The following is a 20,166-nucleotide window of genomic DNA, read 5'->3' on the forward strand; positions in this document are numbered from 1 at the left end:
AGCAGGGAGCTCTCTGCGGCGGCCTAGCCAATATTTATCCCTCAATAACCACCACAAAAAACAGATTATCTGTTTGTTATGTTATTATGTTTGTGGGTTTGCTGTGCACAAATTGGCTGCTGAGATTTCTACAGCACCGCAGTGACCCCACTTCAAAAGCACTCCATTGGCTGTAGGGTGCTTTGGGACGGACTATGGCTGTGAATCAATGCAAGTCTTATTTTTCTATATATATTTTATGAATATTGAAGAGAATGAAAAGTTGGAAGGGGCTAAGTTCCTTGGTTTCAGGCCAGATGCATTGGATGTGAACGTTTGCGCACGTATTTCTCTCTGGTGCACGTGGTGCTCAATGTACCAGCTGGCCACTGTGGCATGTGTGGTATTTCAGGCTGCAATCTAATGACATCTTATAAATCGCGGCAGTGAAATGTTCACCATGTGTAACATTTTGTCAGGAAAGTCACAGTGCAATTAGCAATTGGATTCAGCAATTTATCATTCCAAATCTGAGTGGAACTTTAGATACTTCAGGAAGAGAAGCGAAATGGCCAGGGTGATATTTAATTATTTGACTAAAAACGAAACATCGCTTACTTGTCGTAATGATTTTAAACTGTGAATCATCAATTCGTCGTAGAATCGTAGAAATTTGCAACAACGGGGGAAACCATTCAGCCCATCCTGGGCACACTCCCTCCCAATCCTCTGATCAGTGAGCTGCCTTTCTAGTTGATGGGTTGCTGGTTATATTTAAATGAAAATGACTGGGCCTTCAACCCATCCCCTGGGGCAGGCAGCAGGGTTACTCCTCCCGATGAAACCAGACGCGTGGGAAATGTTCTCGTGCAGGAGTGGTTAGCATCTGGAATGCGCTGCCTGAGAAGTGTTGTGGAGGCAAAATCAATCGTGGCTTTCAAAAAAAAAATCAACTGAAGAGAGGAAACATGCAGGGCCATAGAGGAAATAAATCAGGGGAGTGGGACCTCGGCGAGTTGCTTTTACAGGCACAATGGTCTGCTTTTTTTTCTTTATTCTTTCATGGGTTGTGGGTGTCACTGGTAAGACCAGCACTTGTTGCCCATCCCTAATTACTCTTGAGTGGCTTGATCCACCATTTCAGAGGGCAGTTAAGCAATATAGATCTGGAGTCATACATAGGCCAGCAGATTTCGTTCCCATAGAGGGGCATTTGTGAACCAGGTGGGTTTTTACAACAATCCATGATAGCTGCCACGATCACCATTGCTGAAACGCTAGCTTTATAATTCCAGATTTATTGAATTCCGATCCCACCAGCTGCTGTGGTGGGATTTGAACCCACATCCCCAGAGCTTTAGCCTGGGCCGCTGGACTACTAGTCCAGTGACATTACACCACTATCTACCCCAGCTTCTGGCCTGTAACCATGATAAATGGCAATAGTTTAGTGAGTTCCAAAGATCTGTGTTAAAGCACCTTAAGAATTTGGATGTTTAGATTCAAATGACCCTGCTCATGTTTTTCTTTTTGAGAAAATTGACTTCTGGTGAGTTAGTCCAGATTGTGGATTTGACCAGATTGGAAATTTTTACCCCAACTGGTCGCAGTAATTTTTCCTCACTTTGTTCCAGTTAACAGTAAACCATAAGGAGAAAACATCTCCTGGAACCTAAATCACTTTGGAGGTTCGTCACAGCCTTGATTGGAAGTTTAAATTGTGCCAAGATTTATTTTAGTGAATAATGAGCCAAGCTCTCGCCTGGAGGGAATCATTTTCACTGATATTCTTCTGTGCCGTTCAATGAATTATTTCGTTCTTAGTGTTTTGTGCTTGTGCAATGACTTTTTTTAAACTGTTGTATAGTTTATCTTCCTACTGTTTTCTACTAATTGAATTTAAAACTAGATGCAGCACTTGGTCTACAAATTCAAATCTTTTTCAGAGTCTGTTATGTGTGCTCAGGAAATTGATTGTAACACTAAATTCTGTTAACTTCCAAATGTAGTTCAAACTATTTGAACAGCGGCCAGGCTTGCAAACCATACAGGAAGCGGCTGATAATGTTACATCACTGACTCCATGTATGGTGAGCATACCTAGACAAAATTCAATTAAAATTGAACACTGCTGCACAAATGGATCAAAATAAAACAAAAATGGGCATTTTCATCCTGTGTGATCATATTTCCCATTGAATTGAAATCCTTGCAATGCTGCTTTTTAAATAATCTGACGGAGTAGCAATTAAAATGCCTGCTTGAGAAGTTGACTTCTTATGAGGTGACACACAAATAAAAACTGGAAAAAAAAATCATGGGCTGGCTTTTGGGTCTGCAAGCAGAGACAGGCGGGCACTAAAAATAGCGCCACTGGCCCTAACGTCACGGTTCCTCTGCTCCATCCCAACCCCAGGCCATTTTCCTGGAGGTGGGTTCTGGAGGGCAGCAGTTAAGCTAATCAGCAGCCATTTAAGGCCAAATGCAGGAGGCCGACTGGGATTTTTCACTCAGCCCCTGGGTTCCAGAAGGCAGCTAGGAACAGTTTAACTACCTGGGGCTTCCTGGCAGCAAAGGCGCCAGCGCTAAGGGCAGGCTTAGAGGCCCCTGGGCGCCTGCCTGTGTTCAACAACAGCTGCATGCCGCCCTAAGGAGGGGTTCTCCACTCCACAACCCCCACCCCCACTAGTGTATTGAAAATTGGATTGTGCATTTTGTCACCTGGCTCACTTGAGGTTCCCATATGCACATGTACCAGCAGAGGGAGTCTGCTAGGAAGAGATAATAAAGGATCCATTTCTAACAGCTCATGCAGTTCTAATTGTAAATACCTCCGGCTGAATTTAATACTGTTTCTGTCCCAAGAGCTTCAACCCCCACCACCTTTCCCACCGCTGGGGAGGTGATGACGTAGTGGTATTGTTGCTTGGACTAATAATCCAGAGACCCAGGGTAATGCTCTGGGTTTGAATCCTGCCGCAGCAGATGGTGGAATTTGAATTCAATAGAAATCTGAAATTAAAGGTCTAACGATGGCCACAACACCATTGTTGTAAAAACACATCTGGTTCACTAATGTCCTTTCGGGGAGGAAATCTGCTGTCCTTACCTGGACTGGCCTACATGTGACTCCAGACCCACAGCAATGCGGTTGACTCTTAACTACCCTCTGAATTAGGGATGGGCAATAAATGCTGGCCTATCCAGTGATGCCCAAATCCCATGAATGAATTAAAATGAAAAACCCTCCATATCAACTGCCACACTAGTGGCCTGGTTGCAAAGGCCATTTCTAACTTAAATTTTGAAAATGTTTGGAGGGAGGGTGCCTCCATCTTGCAGCACCCTCGCCCTTTAAAAACCTACCATAGAGCCCTGCTGCTGTTTTTAAGCTAGAATACTGGTTGTCCAGCTTCGAGAGCCCGCCCACCATCCTTGGTTATTTTTTTAATTTAACGGAATGTGGGTGTTGCTGGCAAGGCCAGCATTTGTTGCCCAAGCCAACTGGCCTTGAACTGAGTGGCTTGCGGGGCCATTTCAGAGGGTAGCTAAGAGTCAACCACATCGCTGTGGGTCTGGAGTCACCTGTAGGCCAGGCCAGGTGAGGACAGCAGATTTCCTTCCCTAAAGGACATTAGTGAACCAGATAGATTTTTACAACAACTGATGGTAGTTATCATGGTCGCCATTACTGAAACTAGCTTTCAGTTCTAAATTTATTAATTGAACCTAAGTTCCACCAGCTACCATGGAGGGATTTGAACCCATGTCCCCAAGACTGGGTTACTAGTCCAGTGAAATTACCACTATGCTACCGTCTCCCAGCAATTGGTTGGTGAGTCCGCCACCTGGCCACTAATTGGCCATCCAGGGGCGAATCATATTGAGTGACTTTACTACGCGGTGGTGTTTTCTTACTCCCATTTGAGTCTGACAGCAGAGTTCAGAAGCCCACAGAGAAAATCCTGCCCCACTCCTCATCAGTTTTGTTGGCTTTGTCTGGTTACATGACACATGACCAAGACCTTGCCTGGAGCACTTCCCAAAACTATAAGAATGGTTGAAGAGTTGTGAAGATGAACAGAATCACATGAAGCTACTCAACCGATTTTAAGGCTTTCTAAAAATAGAAACTATTTGTTTGCCCACATAGTGAAGCTGCTTCAAAAGGAAAACTGAATAGAAACTCTCAGCTTCTGGTCTCTTGTGCCAATGGATTTTCTTCCAGCTCCTCAAGCCAGCCAGTGTTTTACTGTGCATCTTTTAATATAAATAGTTGTATTACACAACCCGAGGTTTTGAAATAGAAAATTATGCTGATGAATTTTAGATTCCAGGGTTTTCCTCTGTTGTGCTGGTCAGTTTGCAATTTCCAACTCTGCACTTTCTTTAATGGACAGAAAGCCACAGCTTAGCAAGTAAGGAGCAGAAAACCACTACCGTGGATTTTTTAAAACTCACTTTGCAGATCTGATGTCATACAAACATATGAACAAGGAGCAGGAGTAGGCCATTCAGCCCCTCGAGTCTGCTCCACCATTTAATAAGATCATGGCTGATCTGACAATAGCCTGAAATCTGCATCCTGCCCACTCCCGATAACCTATCATCCCCTTGCTTACCAAGAATCTATCCACTCTGCCTTAAAAATATTCAGAGACTCTGCTTCCACCACCTTTTCGGGAAGAGAGTTTCAAAGACTCACGACCCTTTGAGAGAAAAAAATTTCGCCTCGTCTCTGTTTTAAATGGACGTACCCCTTATTTTTAAACAGTGACCCCTAGTTCTAGAAAATACCTGCATATTGAGCCTTCCTGTTCCACCTTCTCTGTCCAGTATAATCACACTCACATACTCACGTTCGTTCAGTCATTCACTTGTTCATTTTCAGCACTTGTGTCTTGAAGGGCCTAAGTTCCATGGTTCCATGAGTGCCATCCATCTTTCATACCTTGCCTAAGTGTTGATTATTCACAAGTCAACCTACAACACAGGATGTCAGCAGGTTAATTAACAGGAATGTTTGAGGAGACATATTAATTAAGGAAAACAAAACTTGCATTTACATATCCCTTTTCACAAGCACCAGATGTCTTAAAGCACTTTTGAAGTGCAGTCACTGTTTAATGCAGGAATTGTATGCAATTTTGCACACAGCAAGCTCAATTTTTCTGATGTAGTTTTGGGGGGGGATAAATATTGGCCAGGATAACTCTCCTGCTTTTTCTTCAAATAACACCAAGTGATCTACTATATCCCCAAGAGCAGGCAGATTGGGCCTCAGGTTAACATCTCATCTGGAAGTCAGCCCCTCTCATAATGCAGCACTCTCTCAGTGCAGGACAAGTCCTGGAGTGGGATTTGAACCCACAACCATTTGAGTCAGAGGCAAGTGTTCTATCAACTGAGCCACAGCTGATACAGTTATGAAAAAGTTTGATGCTCAAGATGGGGAGCAATTTGATCAAATGAAAGACATGCAGCCATTTACCAACTTGTCTCATTGAAATTTTCAACCAAAGGGTTTACCAAATGGAACGTATATATTTTAAATCATTGAAACACCGATGGTCCAATAACATTAATACAAATACAGATGTCTTGGTGCTTGTAATAAGGTCATAATGACCGACTGAACTTTACCCCAGGATTCACATTCCTGTGTACAGACGATAGAATATTGTTAACCATGATAAGAAGTTTCTCCTGCTCTTAGTAAGAATGTTTCAGAAGAAATACTGAATGAAACGTTGAATTTTTCATGTCGGAATACTGGCAGCTATTTTAACATATCCATGTGAACTCTCTGTACTCCTAGTGAAGGCAGTACTCGGTATTTCATTTAGTGAATCTAGCTGAGTTTAAGGAACAGCTAGAGGAATTATTCATGACCCAGAAGGATAGGAGAGTTAACTTAACATCTGTTAACTGTTACCCTTTTGTTTCTTTCAGGGATATAAAGGTGAACCTGGCATCTCTCCAGGGAAAGCATACAATGGACAAAAGGTTAGATTGGAGAATTATACCGTAATACCAACAACAGTTTGTATTCATAGAGCACAGAAACATGTTATAAGGCGCCTTATAGAGGGAAAATGATTTTTCAATTACTGTTCTCGTTAAAATAAAGTACCAGTACTAATGCTGACACCAGCATCTTAAATAAAAGGAAAACCTAACAATAGCTTTCATACTGAATTGGTGTGACACTATCCTGGTGGTTTAGTTGGTAAAGATACTGCTTCACTGGACCGTGCAGGTTGTAAAGGTCCCAGCTTCAATCCCTGGTCTGTGCTGTTAATTGATATGAGCTTGGATAGTAATGGGAAAGCCATTGTTGCTCTCAGTGTCCCAGTGTGAGGAGGAGTAACAAGCAACCAGGCGATTGCTTCTGATTGCTGTCTTTTGAACCTTGCTGCAAGGTACAGGCATCGGATGATGGGCGAGATGGACTCAGCGGTGAGGTGTATTTGTAACTTTCTTGACAACACTCACTATTGGACCTCAACTATGAATAAGGCATCAGAGATCATCTCTCTGTGGAATTGTACTCTGATAAGAGTCAGCGCCTTTTGGAGGGAAAGGAAGAAAATTGAGGGAAAAAATGATTGAAAGTTGGATTGAAAGAGCTTTGTGCTGTGTATGACCAGTACCAGTAAAACCACCTATAGTGATATTTGCTGAGATAAAAAGATTGATAACAATTGGCAGTGCAAATTGATAGGCATTTTACTTCAAAAGACCCTACCTTTTTATTTGTTCCTGTTATGTGGGCACATTTATTGTCCATTCTTGGTCACCCTGTAGAGTGGTGGTCAGTCCCCATGGCCTGATGTAATCATTGTGCTGGATAGGAAATACTAGTGTTTTAATCCAGTGACTATGCAGGAATGGCCATGAATGCCTGGACGGGATTGGAGGTGTTATTGTTCCTATGTCATTTGTCTTTATTGGTAGTAGTGACCTCTAAGTAAAGTTGGGGAGATGTTGAAATGAGTATATAGATAGTGTATACAGAAGAAATAGGATCAGGAATAGGTCAGTTAGCCCCATCTGAGCCTTCTCCGCCATTTAGCAAGATCCTGGCTGATCTTCTACCTTATCTCCACCTTCCCGCAATATCCTCATATCCCTTAATTAATCCCCTTGGAATGCAAAAGTCTATTGACCTCGGTCTGGAATACACTCAATGACTGAGCATCCACAGCCCTCTGAGGTAGAGAATTCCAAAGCTTCACTACCCTTTGAGTGAAGCAGTTTCCCCTCATCGCCATCCTAAAGGGCCAACCCCTTATTCTGAAACTGGGGCCCTGTGTTCTAGATTCCCCAGCCAGGGGAAACATTTCCTCAGCATCTATTCTGTAAGGCCTTTTAGGAATTTTATCTGTTTCAACCACAGCAACAGTGCACCATAGACAGAGAAGAGTTAATTTGACTGGGGCACTGATCAAGTGGACCTGTGAAGCCCAGTTCACAAATAACTAGATATATTGGATTCAGTTTCACAGCCTATCACAGTGGGATGTGATCGTTCAGTTCCCGAACCGCAGCACTGCCAATTGAGAAACTGTGAACATTCATGTCCCAGTAGGAAAGGTGTACTGCTGAGGTTGTAGTTAAAGTGGTTTATCCCGTACCTGTCCATGGTATACTTGACTTGGGAGTACCTGACGCTGAACGTGGAAAGGTTATGTGGTTATCCAGCTTTGATATCTCACACTTTGAGTTGCATAAATGATTCATGAAAGCAACAAACCTGAATTGTTTGATAAATGATTTTGCAATACAAACCATAATACTAAAATGAAGCCTAAATATATCATTTACAAAGCGGAAATGGACCAAACCGCCAACATTATCTGCACCATTTTATGGAGAACATGAGCAAAACTTGTCGGCTCTCGTGGAATTTTGTATTTGCTATTTATAATCTCCTTTATTTTGTGGTGGAGTTGTTCTCTGTTCTTTGCCCTTTTTTAATGAAAAAATATATATTAAAATATATATATATATAAAAATTAGAAAGATGCAAAATAGTTTTTTTTTTGGAAAGAATATTGTCCAACTGAAACATTAGTGGGCCAGATTTTAACTGTCGAAGTGAATGAGTTTTGAGTGAGGTAAAATCTTGCCCAGTACTGTCTTTGGCAAGACTGGAAGATATTAGACAGGTATCGATGTGATAGAACATAAACAAATTACATTCTGCATTGCTTTAAAATCTTTGGATGCTGTGCTGATATTGATCTATATTGCTATGAATAACTAAAGACAACACTGATCGTCATATTGGTTCACCTTATCTTACGTAATTCAAACAGTGGAATTGGTGGAAGCTTTTTGTGTTAATAACAAAAATATTTTTAACATGCAGACTTGGTTTCATTGTTTACAGGGTGACGTAGGCCGACCTGGTGCTGTAGGGCTCCCAGGGCCATCAGGCCGAAAGGTAGGCAACAGAGATTGTTACTCATTAATAAAACTGAATGCCTGCTAATTTTTTTATGTTATCAAGAGTAAGAGCGAATTTAAATGAATTTTAGGAATGGCAAAAGCCCTGATTTGAAAATCATTGCGAAGAGGGTTAATTGGATTGAGTATTATGATTTTAAGATGCATTGGCTGTGTTAGTAATTGTATCCAAATCAAATGTCTAACAATGGACACTGGGCTCCATTATACAAGTCAGAAGTGTGATGGAATACCTTCCACCTGCCTGGATGAATGCAACTCCAACTACAGTCCAGATGCTCGGTACCATCCAGGACAAACAGTCCGCTTGATCGACACCCCATCTGCCACATTAAACGTTCACTCCACCACTGGTGTACAATGTGTACCAGCACTGCAGCAACTTGCCAAGGCACCTTCGACAGCACCATACCAGGACCACTATCATGTCGAGGGCAGCAGGCACGGGAAAAGACCCCCCCCCCCCACCATAGTCACACACCATCCTGACTTGGAACAATATCGCCGTTCATTCACTGTCGCTGGGGCAAAATCCTGGAACTCCTTCCCTAACAGCTCTGTGCGAGTACCTGTACTACACGGACTGCAGAAGTTCAAGAAGGGAGCTGACCACCACCTTTTCAAGGTCAATTTGGATTGGCAGCAAATGCTGGCCTAGCCAGTGATGGCCACATCCCGTGAACGAATTAAAGAAAAAACACAGATCATCTGTGTTCCACTCACTGACTTTTTTGTGATATGCATTGTTGCAGTCATTACCTTGACCCCTCTTTGAGACATCTAGCTGTAGTTGGCAGTGGGAATTTCTTGTACTTGGCTAAGTCAAGTGTATACATTTCTTACAGAAGAAATTTCCTGCCTTCAGACAGTTTAGCTCTTCCCTTTGGAACACTCATTAAGAGAGAAATGGTACAACTGTTGCATGATTAATGTATCTGTTTTCACTGCAAAAAAATGGCACTATGCTGGTGGTAGTAACAGACAGCAGTGCTTCAGTATTGAATACTTGGAACTTAATATGAAAATGGTCTTGGCCAAAACTCTTCAAGTCTTCCAGTCTGCTGGACCTAATGGCATTCATCCAGGAGTGCTGAAGGATATCAGGGATGTACTCTTTGAACCACTGGCTTATATATTTAACTGCTTGCTGAAGTCTGAGATCAATCATGTGGACTTGGCTTGGGAAGGGGGCAAAGTGGAGTTGCTCCAAATTAAAATGACTTAAAGTCTGCAAATTTCCCTCAGGTGAGCAGGGCTCACTGCCAGGTTTTGGGTTTTGACAGGCATCCCTGCCCTGGAACACCCAGCTAGGGTATCCTCTGGAAAGTGAGCTGGGGGAGGTTGGGATATGCCACTATTCCCCCTGCCTGCCCGATGTAACGGATCTTGCTTCCTTGTCCCCCATTCCGCAACTGGAAAGCGCTAATTTTGGAGTATATGCCCTCGTATGTTTGATTTACATGATTGAAGCTACTCTCGGAGTGGACAACAGAGCTTTAGGTGTGAATGGAGCAGTCAGTTTTAATTTAATTTTACACAGGATATATTTTTTTGATTCATTCATGGGATGTGGGCATTGCTGGCTAAGCCAGCATTGATTGCCCTTGCTCAGGGTCAACCACGTTGCTGTGTGTCTGGAGTCACATGTAGGCTAGACCAGGAGCTGTGGTAATGAATTCCTTATCGTCACTCTCTGGGAAAGAAGTTTCTTTTAAATCCCCGATGTCATTATTTTGTGTCAATCTTATATTGATGGCCTCTAGTTTTGCTCTTCTCTGCATGTGGAAACAGTGGGTAGAATTTAATGCCGTCCCCTGTGCCGGGTTTGGTGGTGGGGGGGGCATTTAATCAGGCAGGAGGGTGGTGGGTGGAGACTCCACCACCTTCCCGCCTCCATCTTGATTAAGTCCATGGCCAGAAGGTGCGTGGACAGCTTTGCCTCCCCATCGCCAATTAATGCCCGCTTAAGAGTCTCATCCCGCTGCCACTGGTTTTTGCCCAGCGGTGGGTGGGGGGGTTTGCCATGTGGGGAGCATGACAAGCAAATGCATGCGGGGCTGCTTGAAGGCTCCTGGGGGTGTGGTGGGGGTTGGGAGGTTGCGGTTCCTCATTCAAAGCCACTCAGTGCCTAATTGAGGGACCTAGTACTGGGGAGGGGGGCGGCTGAGAGCCACCCCTTCGTCATGACATTCAATGGCATTACCATCACTGAATCCCCCACTATCAACATCCTAGGGGTCACCATTGACCAGAAACTGAACTGGACTAGCCATATAAATACTGTGTCTACAAGACCAGGTCAGAGGCTAGGAATCCTGCGGCGAGTAACTCACCTCCTGACTTCCCAAAGCCTGTCCATCATCTACAAGGCACAAGTCAGGAGTGTGATGGAATACTCTCCACTTGCCTGGATGAGTGCAGCTCCAGCAACACTCGAGAAGCTTGACATCATCCAGGACAAAGTAGCCCGCTAGATTGGGACCACATCCACAAACATTCACTCCCTCCACCGATGCACAGTAGCAGCAGTGTGCACCATCTACAAGATGCACTGCAGGAACTCACCAAGGCTCCTTAGACAGCACCTTCCAAACCCACGACCGCTACCATCGAGAAGGACAAGGGCAGCAGATAGATGGGAACGCCACCACCTGGAAGTTCTCCTCCAAGTCACACACCATCCCGACTTGGAAATATATCACCGTTCCTTCACTGCCGCTGGGTCAGAATCCTGGAACTCCTCCCTAACAGTACTGTGGGTGTACCTACACCACATGGACTGCAGCGGTTCAAGAAGGCAGCTCACCACCACCTTCTCAAGGGCATCTAGGGATGGGAAACAAATGTTGGTTTAGCCAGCGAAGCCCACATCCCTGGAATGAATAAAAAAAACCCTCCCTCACTCACCTCTGCCTGGAATCCAGCGACAATCCTAGGCCTTGGGTGAGTGTATTACGGGCAGGGGCCACCACCGGCCTCTGATTGGCCAGCAGCTCTCGGTGGGCGGGTCTTCCATTATGGGGTCCTTGATCTTAGGGAAGGCACCCCACTGCCCAGTTGGGGAGGCTGTGGCATAGTGGTATTTTCACTGGACTAGTAATCCAGAGACCCAGGGTAATACTCTGAGGTACCTGGGTTTGAATCCCACTGCAGCAAATGGTAGAATTTGAATTCAGTAAAAATGGTGGAATTTGAATTCAATAAAAATGGTGGAATTTGAATTCAATAAAAATGGTGGAATTTGAATTCAATAAAAATCTGCAATTAATAGTCTGATAATGACCATGCCGATTGTCATAAAAACCCATCTGGTTCACTAATGTCCTTTAGGGAAGGAAATCTGCTGTCCCTACCTGGTCTGGCCTATGTGTGACTCCAGACCATGCAATCTTGTTGACTCTTAAATGCCCCCTGAACAGGGGCAGTTAGGGATGGGCAATAAACGTTGGCCTAGCCAGCGATGCCCACGTCCCATGAACGAATGGGAGAATTCAGCAGGCCTTCCCTGAAAGAGGTGATGCGAGGCTCCTGCTGGCTCCATAACCAACGGGCAAGACCCTCTGTTAAATCCAGCCCATTATTTCTGGTTTGTGATTGAATAGAACGTTGATAATTTTAAAGACCTCTATTATGTCACTGCTCAGCATTCTCTTTTCAAGAATAAAACTGACCCATCCTGTTCATCCTCTCCTGGTAGCTGCACCCCTGTATTTATTGTATCATTCTTGTAAATCTCTTTTGCACCCTCTGTATCCTTTTTAGAATGTGACAACCAGAATTTTACACAGTACTCCAGGGTCTGGCCTAACTAAGGTTTAATACAAGTGTAATATAATTCTTTACCTTTCACTCTAAATGGCACCTGTGGTTCCTCCATGAGTTACTGAGAATGCTACTGCAATCCCTCTGCCTTGCTAGTGTTGAACAGTCGGATAACATGAACCCCTCGAGAAATTTCAGAGATCACCAATGAACTTCAATCCGGGAAGCATAGAACAGCAACCAAAGGTTTATGTTTGTCACCAGGCTGTGTTTCCATACATCAGATGCTTAACGGTTACACCTGGTGCATAGATTCAAGGGCATCATGAGTGGCCCTTGCATAAAGCACAAGGAAAATATCTAGACAAAACCTAAAAGTGTGATCTACAGGCTCCCATTGATCAAGTGGACCTTCCTTTACTCCCAACATGAGCATTGACCTCTGCACACTGCGCAAGCCAAACCAGATCTCAGCCTCCATGCTGTAATCTGGAGGATCAATCTGAATGGGATTGAATCCCAGTCTATCTGACTCTACCCCAAATTCTTGGCCCTGGCTTGGGCTGAAACCTTCCCTTCTGTCCTCCTGGATTCCAGAAATTCAAATTTTAATCTCAGTCCATCCCTTTATTTTTTGACATATCCCTTTCATCTTTTGTGAACATGGATTATATTTGCCACTCTCCAGTCTTTAGCTCAACTCCCGTTTCCGAATTGTGCTGGAAAATTTATGGTTAATGCATCCTTCAGCTTTCAGAGATACATGTTTCTGTGTCTGGTGACATTTTACTTTTAGTCCTTTTAACAGTTTGCTTTTAAATATTTCCAGTTGTGACTCTTTGATGTCCTCCTTACACACTCCTACAAAACATTTCTCCCTTTCGTCACAACCACCAGATATCCCAAAGCGCTTAACAGCCAATGAAGTATTTTTGAAGAGTAGCCACTGTTGTAATGTAGGAAACAGAGCAGCCACTTTGCACAGAGCATGTTCCAGCAATGTGATAATGACCAGATAATCTGTCTTTTTGTGATGTTGATTGAAGGATATTTTTCCAAAATAGTGTCATGGGATCTTTTACATCCAGCTGAGAAGGCAGGTGGGGCCTCATCCAAAAGCTAACCCTATAGTGCAGCAGTCCCACGGTAATGCACTAGAGCGTCCCTTGATTTTCGCGCTTAGGCCCTGGAGTGGGGACTTGAAGCTGGAGCCTTGTAGCTCAGAGGTAAGAGTGCCACCTACTGAGCCACAGCTGACACTAGACTCCAGCTCATGATGTTCTGCTTTTTCTTGAAGTGATCTCACCCGTTCTTTGATTTTGTTTTTTCATTCTATTCATGGGACGTGGACATCGCCGGCTAGGCCAGCACTTTTCCCAACCCCAGTTGCCCTTGAACAAGTGGTGGTGAGCCGCTGCAGTCCATGTGGCACAGCTACATCCACAGTGCTGTTAGAGAGGGAGCTCCCAAGATTTTGACCCAGCGACAGTGAAGGAATGGCGATATAGTTCCAAGCCAAAATGCTGTGTGGCTTGGAGGGTAGCTTGCAGGTGGTAGTGTTCCCAACCATCTGCAGCCCTTGGAAAGTGCTGTCGAAAGAGCTTTGGTGAGTTGCTGCAGTGCATCTTGTAGATGGTACACACTGCTGCCACTGTACGTCAGTGGTGGAGAGAATGGATGTTGAAAATGGTGGATGGGTGCCAATCAAGTGGGCTGCTTTGACCTGGATGGTGTTGAGCTACTTGAGTGTTGTGGGAGCTGCACTCACCCAGGCAAGTGATGAGTATTTCATCACACTCCTGACTTGTGCCTTGTAGATGGTGGACAGACTTTGGGGAGTCAGGAGGTGAGTTACTTGTCACAGAATTCCCAGCCTTTGACCTGTCCTTGTAGCCACAGTATTTATGTGGCTGGTCATTTCAGTTTCTGGTCCATGATAACCCCCCAGGGTGTTGCTAGTGGAGGATTCAGTGATGATAATGCCATTGAATGTCAAGGGGAGGTGGATTCTCTCTTGTTGGAGACGGTCATTGCCTGGCACATACTCCTTATAAAAGGTGATATCCTGCGAGGGCCCCACAAAAGAAGGAAAAAATAACTTTCATTTAACAGCTAATATGTGCAGCAAAGCAAATAAACCCACAGATATTTTATAGAGGTAATTTTGTACTATTGTCTCCAGAGTTTATTTCTATATAAGATATGAAAGTAAAACCTCAGGTTTGCTGCCTATACTAATATGGAATGGCTGGTGAATTAATGAGTGTGTTGTCTCTGATCCTGATGTCACAATAGAGGAAGCAAGTGTATTTATTACACAGTGTAAGGTTGTTGCTTCCCCAGACATTGGTATTCTTGCAATTGCCCTGATAAATGCAAGGCGAAAAGCTTTAACACAAGGGACAGAACTTTGCCGTTGGCGAACAGGGGGCGGAACCCCCAACGTCATCCCGCCCCATTTAAATTTTCAGGAAGGTGGGGGCACAGCAAAATCAGCTGCAGGCCCACCGACCTGTCAATGGCCAATTGAGGCCATTGACAGGATCAATTATACAATTAAAGGGCCTGCCCGTCCAACCTTAAGGTTGGCGGGCAGGCCAGGAGCCCTGGCGGGCAATAGAAAAAACATGAAACCTCATCCACCGGCGGGATGAGGTTTCATGTAGGGTTTAAAAAAGTTCAATAAACTTATTACGTAAATTATGAACATGACCCATCTCATGTGACATTGTCACATATGGGGGGGACATGTTAAGGAATTTTTTTTTTCCAATTTTTTCTATATTTAAAAGTGTCAGCGATCTCCCTGAGGCAGCACTTAGCCTCAGGGAGGTGTGCGCTCTTCCATGCACATGCGCGAAAGAGTGCCCTTTCACTTTTGGGGAATCACCCCCCCCCCCCGCCCCCCCAGCCTGCACAGGAAGCGCATAGCGCATAGCGCTTCCCGCCGGACGTCACGTTGGGCAGGCCTTAATTGGCCCGCCCACGTAAAATGGCAGCGGAGTCCGCTTCTCCGGCGAGGATCGTCTCCCCTGCCCGCCGGAGATTGGGTCAGCGGGCCCGCCCACCTGCCCGCCCGACAGGCAAAAAATTCTGCCCAATGTCTTTTTCAGCAATACTCAAGTGCTGTACTACCACATGGCTGTTTATTGTTATCTAAGACCTTGGATTACCTGCTGGTTCATTTGGGGATCAGTGAACTTTTCATTGACTATATTTGCAGGCAAGCTGAGATTTTGAATGTTAAGTTATGAAAAGCACTCTGAGCCAGGCCTTCCTCTGGAACACTGCCTTTAACCTACGAATGTGAAATATGGTGGAACCTTCATCCAGTAATATAAAACTGGTTTCTGATCGTGGAGATGGAGAGTTGAAATAAATCCGAGTTAGTTTCTTTGCAATCATCACATTTTCCTGTCAGCCCTTGAGCTAGCTCATTCCAGTCAGTCACATGACAGTTGCATGCTCGTACATTTTTCAGAGGAGCTTCCGTCCATATTATGGGGACAATTTATCGAGTGCCAGTCATTTTTATGGCAACTTAGTATAATTTGAAAAACAGCGTGTTTCAGTGAACATGTGACTCCATGCCATTAATGTCACTCATACTTTCCAAAACGGGTTTAGCACAATTTTAGTTTCTGTCAGTGGGCTAAAAATTTGTCCATCGAACCGATTAATAATTTTGAAACTTGCCTTCATATAGCACCTTTCGCAGCCACCAGACATTTCAAAAGTTTTACAGCCAATGAAGTACCCTTGAAGTGCGCAGACACACTCAGATGCTGAGCTTATATAAGATGCTAGTTCGACCTCAGCTTGAGTACTGCATACAGTTCTGGCTGCCACATTTTGGGAAGGATGTGGAAGGACTGGAGAGTGCAGAAGAGGTTTATGAGAATGGTTCCAGGGATGAGGAGCTTCAGTTGTGAAGATGGATTGGAGAAGTTGGGACTCTTTTCCTTGGAGAAAAGAAGGCTGAGAGGTGATTTGCTAGTGGAATTCATAATCATGAAGGGTCTGGACGGAGTAGATAGGGAGAAACTGTAGCCATTTGTGAAAGGATCGAGAACTAGAGGGCACAGCTTTAAAGTCATTGGCAAAAGAAGCAAAAGTGATATGAGAAAATAATTTTTCACACAGTGAGTGATTAGGGCCTGGAATGCACTGCCTGATAGTGTGGTGGAGGAAGGTTCAAATTGAGGCTTCCAAGAGGGAAGTAGATGATTACAGTATTTGAAAAGAAACAGGGTTACAGAGAGAAAGCAGGAGAATGGCACCAGGCAAATTGCTGATTCAGAGAAGTGGTACAGACACAGTAGGCCGAATGGCCTCCTTCTGTGCTGTAACGATTCTATGATTCTGTCATAATGTAGGAAATGTGGCAGCCAATTTACACACAGCAGGTCCCCACAAACATCAACCATGACCATGTTTTCTGTGATGTTGACTGAGGGATCAATATTAGCTGGAACACTGGGGACAACTCCCCTGCTCTCCTTTGAAATTGTGGCCCTGGGATCTTTTCGCGCCTACCTGAGGGGGCAGATGGGGTTTCAGTTTAATATCCCACCCAAAAGATGGCATTTCTAGCAGTGCAGCACTCCCTCAGTACTACACCAGAGTGTCAGTCTAGATCTGTGTGCTCAAGCCCGGGAGTAGGAATTGAACCTACAAACTTCCAAAAGAGGCAAGAGTACTTCCAAGTGAGCCATAGCACAGAAGAGATCCTAACTTTAGAGGGTAAGTCATATTACACCTACAGCTTAGGGATAAGGTCTTAAGCATATTTTTTCTTTTTAATATTGTCTTCACAAAAGAGACCAGTTAGGATCTATACTGAGTGACATGAATTTACAGGCATGCCACGTATTCCATCTGTAAACGTGTGTCAGTTGTAGAATCTGGAATTATGAGTCATCTGCATCTATCTTGCAAATGCAGTTTTCAAAAGTAGTTTATTTCTCCTACAAGCCAATTTAAAAACTCTTACCAATTCCAGTAAAAATATAAATAATCCACCTTGTGACATCTGGGTTACATAATTCACTTCAATCCACACTTGTGAGGGATTATGTGATCTGACGCTGGGTAATTTGTTTCCAATAACCGCTCAGTGTCAGTTCTTTTCTGCCACACACATGTGGGTGTGTATTAATTAGGCAAAAATGTCTTTTTGCCCTTGTAAAATCATTTCTTTCCTGCAAAATTTTCCCTTCTGATCCAGGCCTGAAAAAAATATGCAGACATCACAAATCAATGAGGATTATCTCTTCCCTGGCTATAGCTGAATCAGTTGATTAATGGATTATACTGAAGATTCCTCAAGGGCCTGAGCCATTTGCTCATTGTACAAGCTTGATGCCGGAATAGGGAGCATCAGAACTATCCCGTGGGATAATCACTACACCAATCAGATCATTGCACATTGTGTATCGCGCACACTCATGGCACCTAAGGCCGCCACTTTGGACCTGAGAAGTGCCCAGTCTACCTCAAATTATGCTGGAAGGCTAAGGGTTTGCAAAAGTTTGAGCAACAGGTAAAGCTAGCCATTTCAGGTTGCTACTGTGCAGTAGCCACACAAGTGGAATTTTCCACAAACAGGATGCTGCCATCAAGCCAGAGAGGTGTCCTGCCTGCCACACAAATGAGTAATATGGTCGATAAATTTCAGTGCCATTGCAATGCCAGGTACATAGGCCGTAAGTCCCAAAGACTGGTGCATTGTATCAAACAGCACTTGCAAGTTCCCCTCCAAACCACTCATCACCCTGACTTGGAACCATACCACTGTTCCTTCACTGTTGCTGGGTCAAAACCCTGGAATTCCCCCCTTCCCTAACAGCTCTGTGGGTGCACCTACACCACATGGATGGTAGCAATTCAAGGATACTGCTGTCCACCCCCTTGTCAAGGGCAATTAGAGATGGGCAATAAAATGCTGGCCTAACCAGCAATCCCATAAATGAATTAAAAAAAATGCTTGGACATGATCCTTTTACCTACAGAGGACAGATCCTGAATATATGTAGCTTCTAGCAAGCGTGAGTGAGCTACATTGCGAGCCCAACTGAGAACCTTAACTTGGTTGTTAGTGAAATTCTTAGTACACTCAGGGTTGTTCAACAAGTACTGTTCAATTTCAGAATCACACCTAACGTTATGTTCTGAGCATGGACTGGTGAAGTATGTTCAGTACTTAATTCAGTATAGTGAACAGCTGAAGACTGTGATGGAATACTCTCCACTTGCCTGGATGAGTACAGCTCCAACACTCAAGAAGCTTGACACCATCCAGGACAAAGCAGCTGCTTGATTGGCACCCCATCCACAAAACATTCACTCCCTCCGCCACCGATGCACAGTAGCAGCAGTGTGTACCATCTACAAGATGCACTGCAGGAACTGACCAAGTCTCCTTAGACAGCACCTTCCAAACCCATGACCGCTACCACCTGGAAGTTCCCCTCCAAGCCATCACCATCCGAATTTGGAAATATATCGCCATTCCTTCACTGTCACTGGGTCAAAACCCTGGAACTCCCTCCCTAACAGCACTGTGAGTATACCTACACCACATGGACTGCAGCGATTCAAGAAGACAGTTCACTGCCAGTTTCTCAAGGGCAATTAGGGATGGACAATAAATGCTGGTCTAGCTAGTGATGCCCACACCCTATGAATGAATTTTTAAAAAAATGCATAATCATGTATTTCTCTGCATAAAATGTAATGAGACCTCTCTATTGGCATTGGCTTTGTTGTCAAGTGGCTCAAGGATATACCATGCAGTATTACTGTATTACCATCTTTGACCACACTGACATGCAATATTTAGTAAAGTATCAGTGTAGATGAACAAAAACTTGCATTTTTATAGCATCTTTACCATAGTAAAATGCCTAACGACAGGTTTTAGTGTCATACCAGTGAAACGTTGCATTGGACCTTTTATCCGTGTCGTTTCATTATATCTACGGCACCAGCTATGGATTTCTATTCCAGGTTCAGTTTGTCAACGTTGAGATTCAATACTGTAACTCCTTCCGTGCTGTCACCGCCCTATGATTCTCTGAACATGCAAGCTTCAAATTAATTTGACCATTTTACAATGACCTGACTGCAGGATTCATTCCTTAAAGCAATTAGCTGAAAAAATAGTTTCTTTTATACAATCCTTCAAAATGTGTGTGATGGTAAACCATATTTAATTGTTCATTCTGTAGCAAGTTTCTCAATTTAAATGCAAATATTATGCTTCATATTAAGTGCCACATCAAAGAGAACTAAGAGTTACCCAGCCACCCAATATCAAAAAAATACAAAACAAGATGGTCTTTACATAAGAGTAAAAGCCCAGGAAACTCTGTGTAAATCTATAATGAACTAATGCTTATTAACAAGGTAATAGTTTTGAAAAATTAATCAATGACATGTCAAACCAAATGAAAAACTAGATGGCACAATTCGTTGCTGCAAACTAGGGCCGGGATTTTCCGCTTCCGATCGGGGCGGGCATCATGTTGGGCACGATCACAAAGAAGGCCCGAGGCGCGATTTCCGATGACGTAAAAGCAGGAAGCAATTGTTCCCTCCCCGCCGCACCCCCCCACCCCCCCCCACCCCGCCAATGGCGAGCTGCGTTTCCCACCGCCAAACGCCGTGAATGTCATTATCGTATATTTGCATCTCGTTATGAGGCCTACCCGCCGAGTGATTCCCCCCACGTCGAATTTCAATCCCACGTCGACGTGAAATCAGAACGACGCGACTTACAACAACATTTAAATGATGTGTAGCTGGTGACCTGCACTTCGCTGGGAGGGCCGAGGTTAGTTTGCACATCCTAGCGTGGCGCTTGCCAGGATCAGCGCAAGGCTTCGAAGTAAGCGCCAGTGCGGATTCATGGGGGTCTCTCAGGCGAGTCTGCACAGCGACCGGACCAGGTTT

At 44.2% G+C, this 20,166-nt stretch overlaps 1 protein-coding gene across 2 annotated transcripts in view; it reads left to right on the forward strand.

The window, feature by feature from the left end:
• col27a1b (collagen, type XXVII, alpha 1b) overlaps positions 1-20,166 on the forward strand; it is a 605,111-nt gene that overhangs the window by 129,743 nt on the left and 455,202 nt on the right. For both annotated transcript variants that reach the window (XM_078550110.1, XM_078550108.1), the window contains exons 6-7: positions 5,932-5,985; positions 8,375-8,428. In XM_078550110.1, coding sequence (XP_078406236.1) covers positions 5,932-5,985; positions 8,375-8,428 — 108 coding nt within the window. The remainder of the gene's footprint in view (positions 1-5,931; positions 5,986-8,374; positions 8,429-20,166) is intronic.

Source organism: Cetorhinus maximus, chromosome 10 (assembly GCF_964194155.1).
Source record: "Cetorhinus maximus chromosome 10, sCetMax3.hap1.1, whole genome shotgun sequence".
Taxonomy (NCBI): Eukaryota; Metazoa; Chordata; class Chondrichthyes; order Lamniformes; family Cetorhinidae; genus Cetorhinus; species Cetorhinus maximus.